At 41.1% G+C, this 21,461-nt stretch overlaps 1 protein-coding gene across 1 annotated transcript; it reads left to right on the forward strand.

Annotated features, from left to right (window-relative positions):
* The first annotated feature begins 16,025 nt into the window (after positions 1-16,025).
* Positions 16,026-17,942, forward strand: LOC129774353 (protein fem-1 homolog CG6966-like). The gene has a single exon (XM_055778073.1). The coding sequence runs from the start codon at positions 16,026-16,028 to the stop codon at positions 17,940-17,942; it is 1,917 nt and encodes a 638-aa protein (XP_055634048.1).
* The last annotated feature ends 3,519 nt before the right edge of the window (positions 17,943-21,461 follow it).

The following is a 21,461-nucleotide window of genomic DNA, read 5'->3' on the forward strand; positions in this document are numbered from 1 at the left end:
CCCCCGAACTGGTTAAAAATATTCTGAATCAGATGGATTCAGAATATTTTCTTTACGCGGATCGCCAATTGTAAGTTATGGCTAGCTCAGTGGTACTGGTTTGTATGTATAATTACCTCAGGGTCGGCTCTTACCTAGGAACGAGGTGGACTCACGAATACAACGGAAGCTGTTGGTGATGGATATGATGAGAATATGATCGTAATAAGAACAGAATGGTAAGTATATTTTTTAAAATTTATTATATATTTTTTTCTTTCTTTTCAGGTTAGTAGGTTAGAAAATCGTTGCGGCCGAACAGGAACAGGTTGAATTCAGGTGAGTATGTTGGTTGATAATAGAGAGAGGGTTTCTGTGGGTTTTTTTTCTACTCACGGTGCCCGTACACGGGGATCGGTCTCATCGGTCCAAGTGACGATGAGCGGGGGCTAGGCTCGACCAGACCTCATCGCACTGCAACCTCCGAAACGTTCGACCGACTCACCCGTATACGTGTGGAGCAGCGATAACGTTGGGGGCTCGCTGACCACCGGCGTTTTCTCCGAGGTACCTCTTCCGTCGTTTGAATCCAGCGAGGAGGGTGAATGTCGCCCGACTTGTGCGGTTCCTAGGACGTGCAACTCCTTCTTCCCTTATTGTCACTCGCACTTCACTCAAAAAGTACAACTTTAATTTTGACGATTTTTCGGTATAATTTCTTCGACGGTCCGTGAGTTAAGACCGATTCGAGCCATTCCAATCTTCCTTTACGGCTCGAATCCCCCTTTTATCTCTCTCTCTTCTATCCCATCTCTCTATCCCCTTTCTCTCTCTCCTCCTATTAATCTTCTGCTCCTTTTTTTCGTCCTTTAGGACTAAAGATTCCTCATAGGTTGTAAGGAATCATTGTTAAACATTGTTAGTTTTTTTTACAAAGATTCTTTTTTTTTGAATTCGCGTGGCAGCATGCAATGCCTTACAGGTAGGTAGGTGATGATGGGATTTGGGCATGTATTAGTAGGGTGTATAATTATGGGAGGTACACTCACTCTTCGGTCCGTATTACCATATGGTTTATGGTTATATTTTGTTGCGGTTTTTCTAACCGTAACACTGTACACCGAAATGCTGACGAAGCCTCATTGTCTGGTAATGGACGACGAAACCTTCGTCAAAGCGGACTTTCGTCAGCTGCCGGGCCTGTTGTTCTTCTCCGCAGAGGACAAATTCAGCGTTCCGGAGGAGATTGACAAGCATAAACTATCCAAGTTTGCCAAAAAGTACATGGTGTGGCAAGCGATCTGCTCTTGCGGAAAGCGGAGCGCCTCCTTCGTGATGACCGGCACGGTAAACGGGCAGGTTTACCTTAAGGAGTGCCTACAGAAGCGCTTACTACCACTATTGAAGCAGCACGAGGGCCCGACCATCTTCTGGCCGGATCTCGCTCCGTGCCACTATTCAAAGGATGTGTTGGAGTGGTACGAAGCCAACGGGGTCACCTTCGTGTCAAAGGAAATCTACGGTCTACTGGGCGAATTTCTACAGCGTTTTTTCCGTGATGCAATTTGATGTGACACACCCTTTACGCACCTTTGCCCCATACGGGGCAAAAGTGCGCACTTATTTTCAATTCAATAAGTGCTGAGATAACTTATACCAAAAATAAATGCCTTATTATCAGAAGCGGGAGAAGCATCACTACTAGAGAGTGTAGGCACCGTACAGTAGGCAGGAGGGGGTGTTTTATGGGTTTTTTATGGGTGGAGAAGAATTGGTTTTATGGTCGAACATACCACGTGGAAATTTTTAGGAGGAAAGAGACTGACAATATAAGATATCCGAAAATGTCCAACATTTGAAACAGAATTTGTTTTCATTAACAAACTAGCTGACCCGGTGAACTTCGTCCCACCCACAATTGATATATTGATATATATCATTTCGAGCACTCAAGTTCCCAAAGAAATTATTTTTATGTATGTAATCTATACTCGCGAATGAACGGTGAAAATAAAAACATTTTTCATTTGAAATTCATTTTGAATTATTTTTAAGCAATTGTTTATTTTTATACCTTATCTTGGATTTCGGTTCTGAGGATTCCGACGCTTTGCCTTGGAGCGCTGTTGCTTCGTTGTGCTGTCGTGGGGTTCGAAGAGACAGACGATGGTTCCTCATGAAGCTAGAATCCCAATCTCTTCCTGCCAAATCAAACGCCAGACGCCGTAAATCTTTGAGGGTCATACCATAGAAAGCTTTGTCCAGTGCCCTGCACTGGTTCGCCGAATCCTCAGACTGCTCACTCGTAAATACCTATCTGAACCACCCTAGGTGCTTGCTGACACATCCCAGCAGAAGTAGAAATGTCAATAAAAGAAGATTCAAATCATGAATCACTTTCTGATATGAGCCTCTTCCTCAGAGCTACTGAGGTCTGCCGCAATCCGACGCTTCGAGGCTGCCTCCCGAACCCTTGAACTTTTTCACAGAAACGAATACGCACTATCATCTACTATAGAATGAAGGTTTCCTTGACCGTGTAGTTTCGAACTTTCCAGTTGTTTTAGGTAAGTAAATCGTCATATCCAAAACTGAAAAAAATAGATCAAAACATCGCAAAACTCTTTTTACCTCATAACTTTTTGCCACTTTCATGAAATGTATCTTGCTTATATGTGTGAGCTGCTGGTGTAATAATGTATCAAACGAATACACTGTTGTCAAATTTTTATGCTCGTTTGCTTCAAAAAGGCCAATGCGCACTTTTGCTCCGTGCGCACCTTTGCCCCGCACTACTCTAAGCCTCCGTGACAGAGATGGCTAAACCGTTCGCGAACGGTACGAAAGAACTATTTCACCAATAAGAGTGAACGAACAGTTATTCGCCACACGAACTGATTGCGAGCGAACTGTTTGAAACCTAATGAAGTGCAGCTGTACTTAATACACGTGAAAAACAGATTGCGCTGAACGGAATGGATGAATATAACGAGAACTTGAAGAAAACTAGAAAATAACGCTATTGTCATCCTCAAACAAAATGCATGTAACGCATGTGATTTCTAGCAGAGCCCGTAAATGTTAAATTTAATGCATCTTTTATAATTAATTGGTAAGATTTATATATTTTCTGTTTATCACGAAAATAAACCGGAGCAATCTGAGACAACTAATGAATTAGAATTGAGTAATCTTTTAGTAGGAGAGCAAATTAAAAAAATGTTTCTTCGTTGCTTTCAATGCATTGTTTAGCCTATTTCGTGTACGTGCTATCGTGATGTTCGTTTGAAAATTTTGTCACCGGATATGTTTTTTTTTATTTTCTTAATTATTATTAAACAACTTTGATGGAACCTAGATTGAATCCCTACAGAAAATATCAAAAATTGCGCGAATAAAATTATTACATACAGTATTATCGTGTTGGTAACGAAACATATTTTAGATACATTTTGCGACTTAAAAAAAAGAAACACCATAATTAAAGGTCAGCTTAACTGTTTAGGCTTTGCTTTAACTGTTTAAACTGCTTTCTCTTCTTCATGGTCTGGTTTCCTTATTGGTTCTTACATGCAACGGACAATGTGAGCCGATGCATATTAAGAATTATTCGACATTTACCGATTACAAGCACCTATCCAAATCAAAGGCGAATCAACATATATCTGATTTTTTATGAACTCTTACAGCTCGTTTGAAGTTCAGTTCACATAACAAATGGTTTTTACTAGGATCACCGTTTGGAGTATTGAATGAGTTAAATTTACGGATTTTTGAACAGTTACAAAAACTCAATTCAAAAGCAATTGTCCTACGTCAAGTCTCCGTCCGTGCCTCTAGGCACAGACACTTCTACTATTTCTTATAATCGATAATATGGTTCAGAAGCTAGAGTTTCGTTGATTTTCCACTCGCCGAGGAAATTCTGCGAAGAACATTCCATTACCAACACTTTTCATAACGAGTCTGATAGATTGGTAGTCACCATTCCGAAACGAGGCGTCTTCTTTCCTGCACGAAGGTTCGAAGGATGTGTAGCGGCAGGGCCAAACACTATCAGACCGACGGCACAACAAAAGAGCTGGGTGCTGACTTTATTGTGCAATATGCAAAGTCGTGTGATTGAGTAACAAGCGAGGATAAACATGCCGATTCTACAACTACAGTATCATCAATGTGCACTGCCCACATTAAGAAAGTTCAGAGTTAAGAACGAAGCCTTCTACGCGCAGCTGAAGTATGTCTACGACAGTTGTTCGCGTCGAGACATCAAGATTGTCATCGGGGATATGAACGCTCAGATCGGAAGGGAAGCCATGTACAAACCGGTGGAACCCCAAGCTGCGGAAGACTACGCGTAACCGCTCGACGCGGCACTTCCCACGGTAAAGATGGTTGGTGCAGGCATCGCACAGCCATCAGGGAATCCGCGACGAACAAATTAAGAGTGGAGGTATCGATCGGCATAAATACCTGGTATGATGTGGAATGCGAGGCAGCGGTGGCGGAGAAAAAACGTACTTGGGCGAGCTACTTGAGGGCCCGGACGAGGAAGAACTTAACCAAACAAACACGGAACGACACATGACCACGATTCTGAGAATAAAGAAGCGCCAACAGGGGATCGTTGTCCTACAGACATACACATGTAAGGATGTGATAAGAAGCATGATCTCAAACGAAGGCGAAGTGGTCGGCAGATGGAAGCAGTACTTCGACGAGCACCTGAATGGTGATGCAGCAAGCGAAAGCTGAACTGGGTGAGCCAGCAGCAAATGACAGAACCCTCGATCTCCATTAGATACAGCATGAGATTGGAAGGCGGCGAATTTTGGATTCGCTTGATTTTATCCTTGCTAGTCACAAGCTCCAATTGTTCAGGTTGGCCAAGCTGATATGCTGATATTGGGAAGAAACCAATCGGAGAGATGGAAGCAACGAATTGTAATGATCTACAGGGAGTTCCGAGCTGACTACAACTGGAACTTCTATTTGATGACACAAATAACTTTTAGCTTTATTATTTCCGTGCATACGGGTTCCTAACCACAAAAATCGTGAGCTTATTGTGTTCACCCCAGACCTGTATCAAACTCCCTGAAGTGGAACTTTCAGCGTTTGATGGATTCTTTTCGGAATGGTACCAGTTTCTAATCGATTCTTAGTTCTAATGCAGAAAGGTTTTTGAGACGATCGAGCTCACCTATGAAAATTACGCCGTTGATGGATGTTTCATCTGATTCGCACAAATCGAAGTCCCACAGGCCGTCGAAATTCTCGAAAGTCAATACATTTCACACCATTACTAACTCGACATCTAGTTTCTGTCCTTTCGAAGGCTCGACACTTTCAAGTGCGACGAGTTCCAGAGATTGGCAGTCCCTCAACGCTACGAGCGAAGAAATTCTTTAGCATAAACTGTTTATTGGGAGCACCGCTTGGAAGAGAAAGAGTATGAGGAAATAGAACTGATTTATCCTTCTCGAGAATCGCAGAAATTCTTCAAGAAACTTTATGAAAACGCATCGCACAAGGGCATGTCGAAATGTACAGCAACAAAAAAAAACAGGAAGTGGGTTATATCTGTGGTATAACTGCAAGGTTGACATAGGACTATTGTTGATTTAGTGATGATTTGTTTGAAGTTGAATCTGAATCCATTCTGAATGAATGAATAATTGAATATTTGGGGGACCTCAAAAACAAGAGTTGAAGGCACAAGGTTTTATGCATCTAATATTGGATACAAAAATATTGTACTGATGGGGAAGATTTTTTTTTCCTTTCTGTATCATAGTGACATTCAACACATTTGGCTGGTCGTCACTTTACTTCCATTTCGGAAGAATGTCGAGAGTGAGAACTGAACTCGTGACTTTTAGCGTGAGAGGTATGGATGTTACCACTACGCCAGATCGCCTCCACGATGGGGAAAATAATCTCCAGAAGCTTTCCTGTTAATTGCTCTTGATTCAAAACTCACAAAACGAAATACATTTGATCGCGGTATTATATGAATAGAAAACATTAAAATAAACTCTTCAATGTAATTTTCAATTCCAAGGGGAACTGGCAGATTATTTTTCTGCAACGATGACATCTTTCCGGATTCTTCTCGATGTTCGATGCCCGCCAACGGTTAATGCTAACCACCAAATGAAAAGTTGATGGGTCTGAGCCTAGGGGCACGGACGGGATCTTGACATAGGACTGTGATTGTATATAGTAATAGCATTTGAATTGAGTTTTTTCATTGTTAAAAATCTGTAATATTTTCTCTTTTGATACATCTAATTTCGATAACGTGGTAGAATCCGGAACCACAATCTGCCATTTATCATTTTTGAACACAAGTCTAAATAGTTAAGATCTACATAAATTAAATCAAAATCAAATAAATCTGTGACCACAGAAATGTATTGTGGTTGAAAATAGCATTTTCTCCTTCGTTGCCACGTTGTCCAGAACATTGTTAAATGGGTAATTGAGCACGCATTGATTGAGTAACAATCAATACAATAACTGATGATTGCCTATTATCGGTCAATGAAGAATAATTCATTATACGCATCAAACTACATTGTGAGTTAACGCCCGAAGTTAGGCAAAAAGATTGCTCGTTGCGTCGGGGAGGAAAGCGAGTGGTTAGTGCAATCGAAAGAAAACATACCCCTTTTTAATCGTCAAATTGTTAACTTTTTTCATATTCACTGTTCATGCTTTGAGCAAAAAAAAAGTTGGATAAATTTCCTGTCTAATGGTATATAACACAACATATGTCGCAATATCTATTTTGAGTAATATGCGTTTGAAAACTCTTAAAAAACATTACATTTTTCATAGAGTGACCCCCCTATATAGAAATCAAAGACATAGTCCTATGTCAAAAGAGTTGTGCGGGTGTATGTGTGTGTGGCGGCTGCTCCGATGCATGAAACGGAAATAATTTTCGATGCTGATACTCTCTTGGTCGCCTTCTCTTCTCCTCCTGATGGATCGGCCCTTCTGTGCTCCCACACAGTTCGAAACATACTGAATGCATTTCACCACCAAAATATGGCTCAAGTATGTTTTTTGTCCGTGATTGAATCGAGAGAAAGTGTGGTTTACTATGGCAATTTGGGAGGCAAACTAGAGGCGAATGAACTCTCTGAGTTTGAAACTTTCAGCGACTGATCGATAGGAAATTATATGATATTCGCGATGTGAAACATTTTCCGTTTTTCATTTTATGCATCCAATATTGGATACGAAAATATTGTACTGATGGGGAAGAATAATCTTCAGAAGCTTTCCTGTTAATTGCACTTGATTGAAAAATCACAAAACAATATTTTGTCTCTATTCTAGTGACTTTCAACACATTTCGGCTGGTTCGTCACTCATACTTCCATTTTTGGAAGAATGTCGGGAGTGATAATTGAACTCCTCTTGAATGTAATTTTCAATTCCAAGGGGACCTGGCAGATTATTTTGCAGCAACGATGACATTTTTCCCGATTCTTCTCGATTACTCGATAACCACCAAACGAAAAGAGTTGCACGCGTGTATGTTTGTGTGTGGCGGCTGCTCCGATGCCTAACGCGGAACCAATTTTCGATGCTGTTACTTTTTGGTCGCCTTTTCAGTGGCATCACTCTCCTCCCGATGGATTCCCTTCTGGCCTAAGGTGCACAAACAGGCTCTTGGTGACACCGTTCATCAGCGCTTTCATGATGAACGAAGTTAGCTTCGCCAGAACAGCGACAACATGCTCCAATCGCTGTTCAATTATAACTGAGTGGATTTCCGAGCAGCGCTCGCTTATATACCGATTGGTGATTTCAATAGTCTGTTTTGAAAGCAATTTTAAGGCTATTGAAACAAGTTTAGGATCAAAAAGTTACTAATATATAACGCGTAGACATTTTATCTTTCGAATGAAGGGTTTATCATACCATTTCGTTCAGTTGTTTTCGTTATCGAAACTTTGAATTTACACCCCGGTATAGAAATGAAAGACGTAGTCCTACGTCAAAAGGAGGCATCTCGACGAACGGATGCGAGGCAATTGGAAGGTTGAGCACTACGATAAACACCTGAACAGCTCACAGACAAGAGATCAAGACGGCGTTGAAGAGGACTACACCGGTGCAGTGAACAACGACAATTTACCATCTGTGAATCAGTGAATCAGCTAAAAACCAAAAAAAACTGGTATGGATAACCTCGTAGCGGAGCTCTTCAAGGGAGACCCAGAGAAACTTATACAATGTATGCACCAGTTGATAGTCAGGATTAAGAACACAGAACAGTGAGCGAAAGACTTGAGAGAAGGGTGATCAGCCTCATCTATAAATAGGTGACAAGCTGGGTTGTGAGAAACTACCGTGCAATCATAATCCTGAATGGTGGCTATAAAAATCTGTCTCAGTTTTTCTCTCGTTGTCTATCGTAAATAGTAGACAAGGAACAAAACAGGGGATAAAAATCATAAATAGTAAGTAGACTTGTGGAAAGTTAAATCGTTTCACGCTCACAGAATACTTCGACAAGACAATGGCCTCTAAAGTTGGATGCTCAGAACAACATACGGTGGTGTTCAGGAAAACGGGAGTGTGAGAAGGAAGATGAATCAAAAACTGGCGCAACTCTACGACAAACCCAACATCCAGAGAGCCACTAAGGCTAGACAAGTGCTATGGACGGGACATGTTGCAAGAGTGCAAGACAGCAGCCTTGCAAAGATGATAGTTCTAATAAATCCGGAAACATTGAAAAACATGAAGACTTTATCCACGATGTCAGACTACTTTATAGATCCCGATTGGGAAGTTGTAAATGACGATAATACATGGACAGTTGGATGTTTATGTCCCTTCGAGTGCTGTATTGTTCAAAGGTGACCGAGTATACTCAATTTGCATTTTCACTGCGCTCTGTTTTGTTGGCAAGCTTACAGGTGGTATAATCGAAGAGACTTGTTCTTCAAGTTCGGAAGTGGTCACGTTATGTGCCATCGATTCCCTTTGAAAACAAACGATGGACCCTCGTTAACCGAGTCCGCGATCATCTTCTCAACTGGCAGCAAAGCGAAGATATTATTTGTGGTCAATGGTTATTATGGTTATTGAGCTAGTGGAAAAGCGCCATTCAAAATTTCCGCGAAAGTACATTTAGAGCGTTCTCTCGAAAAGCGCGTCTGTTTATCCCTCTCTTGTGCGATGTGACTCTTGTATGTGTCACATAAAAAGTCGCACGGATAATCTCAATTTCTCTACTATCCCATAGTCAGCGGAACCAGCAATGCTGACTCAAAATAATTCGGACGGTAGAGTTTTATTCTCTTCATAGGAGAAGAATGTTCCTAGCAGGTGGCAATTTAAGAACTTGACAGTCAACGAGGGCAGTTTTTTTTTGTTGAATGTCTAACACGTTTACGTCAGGAGCGTTACGGTTATCACACCCTCTATTTCAACGACATGAGAGGGAATGTAAACGCGATATTCAACTGGTCAACAGCAATCTGGTTTGCGTGCTTCCAAATTCCGACAACCCGCAACTTGTTTGGTCCAATTTGGTCTCCAGTCACAAAGTTATACCTTGATCTTTCACGATCTGTATGACTTTCTGAAATCTTCCATTAAGTTTTGGCCTAAGGAAAGCAACAAATGAGGAATGTTAGCTCGACAGTGAAAACGGGAGGGTTAGCGGGTTGAGAAGCGATGTTTGCGGATTTATTAAAGAGGTATTTTTAAGGCAGGTTACTAATATTCGGAAGATATATCTACTGAAGTGGGAACTTTCCGTAATGTACTTGAACCAGTGAAATTGCACAAAGAACATACTGAATGACGTAACAACCATTATCATCGCACATGTTTTGGTGAAATCAATACTATAATATTGAATAATAATTTGATTAACTTTAATAACATAATAAAAATAATGATAATTATTATCAACATGTCACAGTTGATAAAAATAATAATGATTATGGGAAAATACTTAGTAGCGCATACCAGTGCGAACTATCAGAAAAAGTCTGCTTTTCAATCGGTTAACCGAGGGCTAAGCGCTCGGCATAGCTGCGGTTGTGATAATCTCTCAGTTAAACTCTCCCAGACTGTCCTCATTCAGTTGCGATTCACACTGGTTTTGGCTTAAGAATACGGGACAGATACGGGATGCCAATAGCAATGGCGATGATTCAGCGAAAAAACTAAAGTCCACCTCAAAAGAATATTCTACAAACGTTTTTGGTATGGATAATCCAGTGGCCATACTTTGTTCCATGGTATGGAAGCAAATCAACTGGTAAAGTCTTCAAACTGGTGAACAGGACCTTCCTGGTTGAAACAACCATCTTGGCTTTGGACAGAGTCGGCTGACTGCCATGTTTCATCCACAAAATCGATCGAATCAAAAATTGTGTTTCGTGTGTACATCGGAGTTAGAACAAGCTGCATCAACATTAGTAGAGCTACCGCAGTTTGAAGTGTTCTAGATTGAAGTCGACACCGCACCCAGTGAAGATCTAGTTGATTCGAGATTTGCTTAGAAAAATACCTGTCCTATGTTGAAGACGGAATATTACGGGTAGGCCGACTGCGGAATGCGGGAATATCAGAGGATAGGAAGCATCTAATGATCATTTCTGCAAGGCATCCATTAACAGTTGGTGAATCCATCCGATCGAAGTATCGAAGCTGTTACCTCACAGCGATCTTCAACGATTTGAAAATATTGACTACGGGTCATTTTCTTACCCGTCCGCTCGCATCCTTTCTCGAACCTAATTTATGAGAAGTGAACTCCTTGAAATCGTCTCAATCGGTGGCAAGAGATTTCCGAAAAAAAATCGCGAAGCAAATAAGAGCAACGGAAATAACCACAAATAAAAAGTAATGTAATGTCACAAAAACCTACTAGAAATATTCTCACACGGAAAAAACCGCATGGCAATGTTTTTATTATCCTAACATTTCCGAAAAAAGCTTAATGTCCAAATCAAAATTCCTATAAGTATGGAATTTTCTTCAGATCAAGGTACAATAGTTTCAAATTGCCATGAAATATATATTTCGCAACGATCTCGCATAAATGCGAGATGGCGAACCAATCAAGTCAACCCTGTGCGAGGTGCAAGAAAAATAGAAATTCGCGAACCGGAAAGCCTTTACAGTGCGACGGAAGGTGTAAACAGTGGTTTCACAAGGCCTGCACATCGTTATCTGATGCGGAATATCAGGAAATCCAGACGGTTCCTGATAAATTTTGGTTTTGCATTCCTTGCAAGGAAAACCGAAATAGGAGCAGAAGAAGTACGATCAACATGGCTGACCCACCGTTGTTGTCTACACCACGCAATACTGAAAGAGATGCTGATTCGTCTAATCTGGAAATTGGAATTGGGAGGATTGAATCAAAGCTGGATAGACTGATTGGCTGGCAGCAAGAAGTGATATCGGAGGTGCGCAATATCCAAGTTGCACTTAATGAACTACGTACCACAACTGAAACCCTAATGGATGAGCAGCAACAGTTACGTGAACAAAATGATGAGCTGCGAAAGAAAGTAGAATGGTGTGAAATTGAAATCGACAAACAAAAGCAAGAAAAATTGAGCCATTCTCTGGAAATGTCGAACATTCCGGACATGGAAGGTGAAGATCTATTTAAAATTGTAAATACTATTTGCGGAGAGATTGGAGTCGAACTACGAAAGGATGAAGTCAAGGAGATCTTCCGGACGCCTGCCTATGCGTCCACGAAATCTCAATTGCCTCCATCTATTCAGGTTAGATTCCATAGTAAGGAGAAAAGGGACGATATAATTGCAAAAAAGAGGAGCAAGAGAGACCTAACTACTGCTGTGTTGAAAATGAATACCGGGAATTTACGCGTTGTAAACATTTACATCAATGAGGTGATGACAAAGCGAAATCGGTATTTGTTCAAATTATCGAGAGATCTAAAACGTGATGGTAAAATCAAGTTTGCCTGGTTCAGAGACGGTAGGTTGTTGGTGCGGAAAACCGAAAAAGGTAGAGTCAGAGAAGTCTTATCGTGTGACGCCCTGAATGAATACATCAAATGATCAGAACCTTCAACTACCGTCTCAATCGAACACACGATCATTAACCACTATTAAATCTCTCAAAATCAACAAAACGAATAGTCTCAAACTGTTCTACTTCAACGCTAGAAGTCTACGAGATAAACTTACCGAGCTAGAAGTACTACTGGATGATGCCCCATGCCGAATGGATGTTCTTCTGATAACAGAAACATGGTCCCGAGGTGATGTCGAATCATCCATGTCACTTCTAAACTACAATTGCTTCTTCGCTTCGCGATCATCAAGGCGAGGAGGAGGTTCAGCAATATTCGTTCACAAAGATATCAATGCCAAACTTGTGGAATCGTATTGCGACGAATACAACAGTATTGTTGCTGTGGAAATTGGATATCCACAAAAGATTGTTTTGACCTGTGTATATAGGCCACCCCAAACACTTGCCACCGCTGTGGATGGATTCATAGAATTGCTAGATGAATTTCTCACTCGACGAGGAAAATACACCATGATCTTATGCGGAGATTTCAACATCGATTTGTTGCGAACTAACACTACCGTGCAGAAATATACGACTACGGTTCACTCAAATGGATTTAACTTCTGCGACACTACTCCGACCCGATATGAAGCGTGTCTGGATCACATATCTACTAACAACACAGCAATCCACACAACAGTACAACATCTGCAGTACAGTTTATTCGACCACGATGCTATCTTCGTTGAAGCCGACTACAAGATAACTAGCCTGCCACAAATGCGAGAAGTTTACCCAAAAACTAACATTAACAGTTTCCGTGAGATCCTGCTACAGCACCCTATAGTGACGAGCCGTAGTGTCGGTGTGGAAACTAACTACACTTCGTTCATCTCAAGATTTCAACAAGCACAGGGAAATTCATCGAAACGCATACTAGTGTCAACAGTAACTCGCAGACATTCGAAACCGTGGATGGATTACGAAGTAGTGGTGTGTATACGGGCCAAAAATTACTGGTATGCAAAACATCGCAAAAATAGATCCGATAACTTCGTCCGAAACGTATATTATGACTGGTGTAGAAAAGTGACATACATGAAGCGAAGCAAAATGAAACAATACTATGCTAATAAGTTTGAACGAGCTAAGGGAAGTGTATCGAAAACTTGGGACACTATAAAGCAAGTTATAGGTACGATCAAAAACTGTGATGCAATTACCGGAAAGTGTGATACCTTAGAAGATAGACTATGTGTGCTTGAAAATGCGAACAACTACTTCGCCAGGGCTGGCGCGCAACTAGCGAAGAAGATACCATATGTGGATCTGGGACCATTCGGCGAACAAACCAATATTTCGCTCAACTTCACCACTGTTGGGCTATCAAATGTAAAAGAGTTTATTAATGCACTCCCAGCAACAGCATCAGCTGGCTATGATGGAATCCAGTCAACAATTCTCAAGGAACTCTGTGAAGAACTGTCGCCGAACATATGTGACATAGTTAACTCCTCAATCCTACAAGCTCGAATACCAGCTGAACTGAAAGTAGCGAAAGTGGTTGCAATTCCGAAATCGTCAACCCCTAGTAATATCTCAGAATTCAGGCCAATCTCAATTCCTTGTGTAGTCGACAAAATTCTTCAAAAAGCTATTAACAAACAGCTCATGGAACACCTTGAGAATCACAGTCTTCTCTCATCTCGGCAATACGGATTTCGGCCGAGTTCTAATACACAAGCTGCTTTATTCGATGTCGTTTCAACAATCCAATCGCTATGTGATCGGAAGGAAAAGGTTGCGGCGGTGTTTCTTGATCTAAGCAAGGCTTTTGATACCTGTAATCGAAAAATTCTTCTCCGTCGTTTGAATGAGCTTGGAGTGAAAGGAAAGAGTTGTAAGTGGTTCAGAGATTTTCTCGACAATCGTAAACAATATCTTTACGATAAAGGTATCAGTAGTTCGCAGCATCCTATTGACTTTGGAGTTGTTCAAGGTAGCACATTAGGACCAACGTTGTTCAACTGTTACATCAACAACCTAAAAGACCTACCTCTTCATGGAATCTTGTTTATGTATGCTGACGACATCGTGCTAATTTACACCGGAGCAAACTGTAATGAACTCCAGCAGCTGATTAACCAGGACCAGATAGCGCTTCATAGGTGGATGAACCAGCATAAACTTACAGTAAATATTTCGAAAACGAAATACATGTTGTTCAACGTTCCTGAAACAAACAACATCGAGATTCGCTACGGAGGTAACATCATCGAAAGGGTTAATGCATTCAAATATCTAGGTGTATTACTTGATGAAAAAATCAAATGGAATGAACACATTAGTAAGCTGAGCTCTAAACTTGCTCAAGTTGCTGGTATCTTCAGGAGAATTGCGGATCTCGTACCTCTAGAAACGAAACGGTACCTGTACTTCACTTTATTCCATTGCCACCTCACGTACGGCATACTAGTATGGGGAACTGCCAGTATTACAGCACTGAAACCCTTGCAAACGATTCAGAATAAGGCGATCAAGAATTTGTTTGGTTATCATCGAAGGACTTCAACTGCGTTCATCCACTCGAAACATGATATACTGACCGTTAAAAATGTGTATATTCATGCAGCTTGTATGCATATCCATCGTATCCTACATGGCACTGTTCATACAAATATAACTCTCAGTCGGCTATCCGAACAACATCAATATAACACCAGAGGAAGAGATCGTTTGCTATCCCTCAGACGATATACGACGACATTTGGACAGAACTCTGCGGTCAATAGGGCAACTGTTGGCATATATATATTCAGACAGTCTCTAAGAGCCATGCGCTCAAAGACAAACAAGGTGATTTAAATAAACAAATAAATAAATAAATAACCGGGTAAACGCATGCCCAACGTATGTCTGACGCATACAAAATCTCGGTCGAACCTTCCGACGGCGGATCAGCGGCCGACTCGAATCGCGTCACCTCGGCGGCTCTAGGTCGCCTCCGTTTCTTATCCGCGTTAGATGAAGACTTCGCCCCCATTACATTGCCCTCATAGTAAATTTCATCATAAAAAATGAAGTTATAATAAAAAATGTGCTTTTTTCCTTGTGGCATTGATGTTTTTCCCGCCTTAGAATATTTCTAGTAGTCTTTTGTGACATTAAGCTTTTTTCTCTACGGTTGTTTCCGTAGAGATAGGACCATCCTTCGTGATTCTTTCCGGTCACGGTCTCCCTTTACACCATTAAATTTAGATATATACAATACAGAAACACACAATATACAAACCAGAATTGTTAAGTATAATATAAACCATCAAAGTGTACACGTAGGTCTTGTGATAAGTAGCCGAGAGAAGAAAAGAACTTGAATTGAAATAAATAGACTTTCGGTTGATCCAAATTCGATCACATTTCAAGAGTTTTAGAACCAATCCGAGACAATCCCAAGTGCCCGTACCGACACCTTAATTTTTCCTACCAGGCATAGCACCGAAATACTATCAACTGCCCTGTGAACAATTATTCGATCCTTGCTTTGGCGATATGCAGACATTAGATTTTACTGAGCAAGAGCAGAAACATCTCAAAAACATAAGAAAAGTGAAAGCTTGAGACATTTCAACCAAAATGTTACATGTTTATAGATATGCCCATTTCAACCCTTTTCAAAGTTATAGCAAGTACGTCTGGAGATTTTTGAGGGACTGAATTATGTGTCGGTATTTTTAGTGTTAAATGGTCAGGTAGACAAAATTCAGAAGTACAATAAGATGATTGCTTGTTTTTCACAAAAGTAACCTTCAGTTACATCAACAGGTAACATATCTTCCGATTGATTTGTTTCTAGGTAACCATTTCGATGCACTATATATACAGTTCAATATTTGGAAGTAAGTTCAATCTGATTTCTAGCTGGAATCATTCAAAGCGTTTTCAAAACCTTTTAGCGAAAAACTACATTTGTTTCGATCTTTCGAAAAGTACTAATTCATTCAACAAATATGTCCAGCCAACATGATACAACCTTAGACCAGATAAGCGATGAATTGATCGCTGAATGCAAGGCAGTAAAATGTGATGGTGGGTTCTTGTCCGGCGATCTTATGCGGCGGATTGAAAATCTACCACAACTAGACCGTAAGAAAGTTGCAGAAAAACAAACAGATGGATCCTGTTCGGCGCTTTTCATCGCATGCAATCAAGGAAACATCCAGATCATCGAATATTTGATAACTTTGTGCGATGCCAACAGCGACCACACGAATTATCACCGGTGTGAGGATGATCGGATGCAGAATATCACTCCACTGGGTAACGCTTGCGCTACAGGAAATATTAGGGTCGTGAAATGCCTCATCCGATTAGGATGCGATGTTGACGGACCCTCTGAAGGCGGTGCAACACCACTGCAAATAGCATGCCTTAAAAGCCAACGTTCAATTGTTCGTTATTTGATTCGACATGGAGCAGATTTACGGAAGCCGAGCTACGATGGTACAACCTGTCTTATGAACGCGGTTCAATCGGTACCAATAATGTGTGATCTGATCATCAACGGAGCAGATGTGAATGCAGCTGACTTCCACAACAATGCCGCACTGCACTATGCTATTAAACGACGCAACCTTGAGTCAATTTGTCTGCTGCTACGATACGGAGCCGATCCGTTCGTCAAAAACTGTGACGGTGATGACGCTCTGCAGTCTGCGTGCATTCATGGGGCAGATGAAATTGCCGATTATCTCATGGATCTGAATAGCTATTCGCCCCAAAGATTGGCTGATGCTAATGAACTTCTCGGATCCTCGTGCATCGATGTTGATTCCGACAGGCAGAAAGCATTGCAATATTGGCGAAAAGCCCATTACATTCGGTCGAGTGGTATTAACTACATCCCGAAGACACCACCAATTTCACGACGATGCGCATTCGAGAACGCGATTGAGTTCACAACAAGAAACGCATTGGGGCAAATAGCTGCAAATGATGACGCTCTCAGAATGCAGAGTTTGCTAATTTGTGAAAGAATTCTCGGAATAGACCACGAAGAAACATTACGAAGATTGATGCGGCAGGGTTCAATGTACGAGTATTCCTTCCGCTTCCAGCGGTGTTTGGATATGTGGCTATTGGCGCTGCAGATTCGAATTCAAAAACATTCCATTTTACACTCCGATACCAACGAAACAGCACAATCCATCGTAATGCTGATGATGGAAGAGTTGGACGGTCAGAGCCACAATTCCACAATACCACAATTCCAAACAGTTTTGACTGTGTTTCGAATTTTGTCATCAAACATTATCCAGAAACGCCATCTAATAGAGGTACAATCATCCCAACAGCAACAGAAAAACTACGATCAGATCGTCCGATGTCTAATACATCTGATATGGATTCTAGTTTGCACGGCAAGATGCGAGGTAGAAAATGAGTTGATTAGAAACTCAGTTCTGAAGTTGACCCCAAACGACATACGAAGTTTCATAAGCAACAACACGCTTCTGCACCTATCCGTCAGCAGTTCGAATTTGTTTACAGAGGAAGATTCCGTCGGAGCTAGCAGTGTGTTCCCTAATTTAAAAGTAACGAAGCTACTGCTGAAATGTGGAGCTAACGTCAACGCGCTGAATAGAAGAAAATCTACACCTCTACACCTCGCTTCCCTGGAATGCAACCAGAGTGGAGAAATCATTCAAACCCTAGTCGACCATGGAGCCCACATCGATCTACCGAACATGGATGACCACCGGCCATCAAAATTACTCGCTACGAATCCGTTGATAAGTACACCCTTGGGCCGCCATATCTCACTCCGATGTTTAAGCGCAAATGCAATCATCGAGAACAACATACCGTACCAGAATCAACTCCCCCCAACACTTGAGCGGTTCGTCCGGATGCATGATTCGAAATGAACAAGAAGCACTGACGCGAAAAAAGTTCCCGCTAATTTAGTAACCTCATTCAAATACAACTCAAGTTATTTGTTGTTGCTAGTAATGAAAATATAGAAGTTACAGTACATTATCAATATATCATATTTTATTATTCTATTCCAACCTAAATCTATCCCGATGTGTCCTCCCACAAATGATAAAACAGTAACCTTATTAACCACTCGCATCGGAAATGAATGAAGTCTTGGATTCAGCGCTTAACCCTTTCGTTACGAGCGTCGTCTATAGACGACATCCGCGCGACGAGCGTCGTCTTTTTTTTATCCCATTTATTTATTAGGCTCATTAGCATTTAGCTGTAACAGAGCCGGGTTTAATCGTGTACATGTACATATGTTTATGTTTCTATGAATTGTGAATTACACAGTAGTTAGTAGTAGCCATTTAGGCGTTAAGTTTTCTGTTCCATTACATTATGGTAAATTACACAGTAGTAGCCATTTAGGCGTAAGGGTATTCTTTCTGTTCATCCATTGTTCAGCAGACCGGACAGCGGAGACAGTTTTTTTTTTTTTATTAAATCGTTTATTTTTACAGGCTCAGTTACATAAGTTTAAAGGAGCCGAACTCCTATCTGTATTGTTACAAGTATATATAATCATTTTTCATTAATTCTAGTGTTAATGAAGTAGAGAACCGATTACTCGCGGTTTGCTCGAGTTTAGAAGGGTGACATTTTTTTCAGGAAAAGGAAGGGATATAAGGATATGTTGACAATGTTCACACTCACATTCGCACTCACATTCATCATACTCAATTCTTAAGCCTATCTTATATCTAACATGTATTTACATTTCACCTTATTCTATTGTTAGTAAGAAGGGATTTAATTTCTCGCGAAGGAAAAGGAAAAGGAAAATATAAGGATATAAGGACAATCACACACGAAGATCGATAGCTTTTAGGAAGACATATATTTGGGACATGTAATCAAGGTCTAACCGAGCCAACACATCTCTCACCGGCACATTGGGCTGCCTTCCTCTAGCCCGAAGAGAGTTTTCTAAATTCGATCTGGCAACAAGATACTCCTCGCACGACCAAACAACGTGTTCGATGTCGTGGTAACCTTGGCCACAAGCACAGATATTGCCATCGGCAAGATTAAAACGAAAGAGTAGCGCGTCTAACGAACAGTGATTGGACATGAGTCGAGAGAAGGTGCGAATAAAGTCCCGACTCAAGTCCAGACTTTTGAACCATGGTTTGAGGCTAACCTTAGGGATAATTGAGTGAAGCCACCGACCCAATTCATCTTCGTTCCACTTACGTTGCCATTTAACGATGGTATTTTTACGGACTAAAGAATAAAATTCATTGAAGGCGATTTGGCGCTGATAAATATCGCCTTCAATTGCACCTACCTTTGCCAATGAGTCAGCCCTCTCATTACCCGGAATTGAGCAATGTGAGGGGACCCAGACAAAGGTAATGACATAACAGCGTCTGGTTAAAGCACTCAAAATTTCTCGTATTCTCTCAAGGAAGTACGGCGAGTGCTTTTCCGGCCTCACTGAACGGATAGCTTCGACAGAGCTAAGACTATCCGTTACAATGTAATAGTGTTCAACAGGTCGTGAGGCGACGCTGTCCAGCGCCCAGTGTATTGCTGCCAATTCAGCAATATACACTGAGCAAGGATTCTGAAGACTGTGGGAGGTGCTAAACAATTCGTTGAACACTCCAAATCCTGTGGACTCATTCATAGAGGACCCATCAGTAAAGTACATATTATCACAATTGATACGCCCATATTTTGCATTGAAGATCGTAGGAACGATCCCCGATCGATGATAATCTGGAATTCCATGGATTTTCTCCTTCATGAACAGATCAAAATGTACAGAGGAATTGATGTAGTCAGGAAAACAAACACGGTTGGGAATATACGAAGAAGAATCAACCTGCATGGAGATGAATTCATGATATGAAGTCATGAATCCAGAATGAAAATTTAGCCCGATCAGCTGCTCAAAATTTCCGATCACCAATGGGTTCATAACCTTACACCGGATGAGGAACCGAAGAGATAATAAATTGAAGCGATCTTTTAGTGGGAGTAGGCCTGCCAAAACCTCGAGACTCATGGTATGCGTTGAGGGCATACATCCCAACGCGATACGGAGACAAAGATACTGAATTCGCTCGAGTTTAATGAGGTGTGTTTTGGCAGCTGATTGAAAACAGAAACTGCCATACTCCATCACTGAGAGAATAGTTGTTCGATACAACATTATAAGATCTTCTGGATGGGCTCCCCACCAGGTGCCGGTAATTGTACGGAGAAAGTTTATTCTTTGTTGGCATTTTTTACTCAGATACCTAATATGGGCCCCCCAAGTACATTTGGAGTTGAACCAGACCCCAAGATACTTGAATGACATAGCATGAGTGATTGGTTTACCCAAAAGTTGAAGCTTTGGTTTTGCTGGTCTATGCTTCCTAGAAAAAAACACCATCTCTGTTTTCTCCGTGGAGAATTCGATCCCTAGCCCAATGGCCCAGGTTGAAAAATTGTTCAATGTATCTTGTAAGGGTTCTTGCAGGTCGGATTCTTTTGATCCTACGACAGACACTACTCCATCATCTGCAAGTTGTCTTAAGCTGCAATTTTGTGTAAGGCAATTGTCAATGTCGCTTACATAGAAGTTGTACAAAAGGGGGCTTAAACATGAGCCCTGAGGGAGGTCCATGTAAGAGACCCGACTTACTGCCGAATCTCCATGAGAAAAATTCAAATGTTTCTCACAAAGCAAGTTATATAACATATTATTCAATAGAGGCGGTAGACCCCGAGAGTGTAATTTTTCTGACAAAACCTCTATTGAAACAGAATCAAAGGCCCCCTTTATGTCCAAGAATACTGAAGCCATTTGTTTTTTTTCGGCGTAAGCCATTTCAATTTCTGAAGAAAGCAACGCAAGACAATCATTCGTCCCCTTGCCCCTGCGGAACCCATATTGTGTATCTGAGAGTAAGCCATTCGTTTCAACCCAACGATCAAGGCGAAACAAGATCATTTTCTCCAACAATTTCCGTATACAAGACAGCATTGCTATTGGGCGGTACGAATGGAAGTCGGACGCGGGTTTTCCGGGTTTTTGAATAGCTATAATTCGCACTTGTCTCCAATCATCTGGAACAACATTATGCTCCAGAAACCGATTGAATAAATTCAACAAGCGATGTTTCGCCACATCAGGGAGGTTTTTCAGCAAGTTGAACTTAATTCTATCTGTTCCTGGAGCCGAATTGTTACAAGAAAGGAGAGCAAGAGAGAATTCTACCATCGAAAACTCGGAATCAAGATCGCACCTATCTTGTGGTATATCTCGAACAATTTTTTGCACAGGAACGGAATCGGGACAGACTTTCCGTGCAAATTTAAAAATCCATCGATGTGAATATTCTTCGCTTTCATTCGATGAAGAGCGATTTCTCATGTTTCGAGCCACTTTCCATAATTTTTTCATTGAC

Source organism: Toxorhynchites rutilus, chromosome 3, assembly GCF_029784135.1.
Source record: "Toxorhynchites rutilus septentrionalis strain SRP chromosome 3, ASM2978413v1, whole genome shotgun sequence".
NCBI lineage: Eukaryota > Metazoa > Arthropoda > Insecta > Diptera > Culicidae > Toxorhynchites > Toxorhynchites rutilus.

Bases quoted from the DNA above. Each gene is read 5' to 3' on its own strand.
- LOC129774353 (XM_055778073.1), top strand. From the start codon at position 16,026: ATGTCCAGCCAACATGATACAACCTTAGACCAGATAAGCGATGAATTG.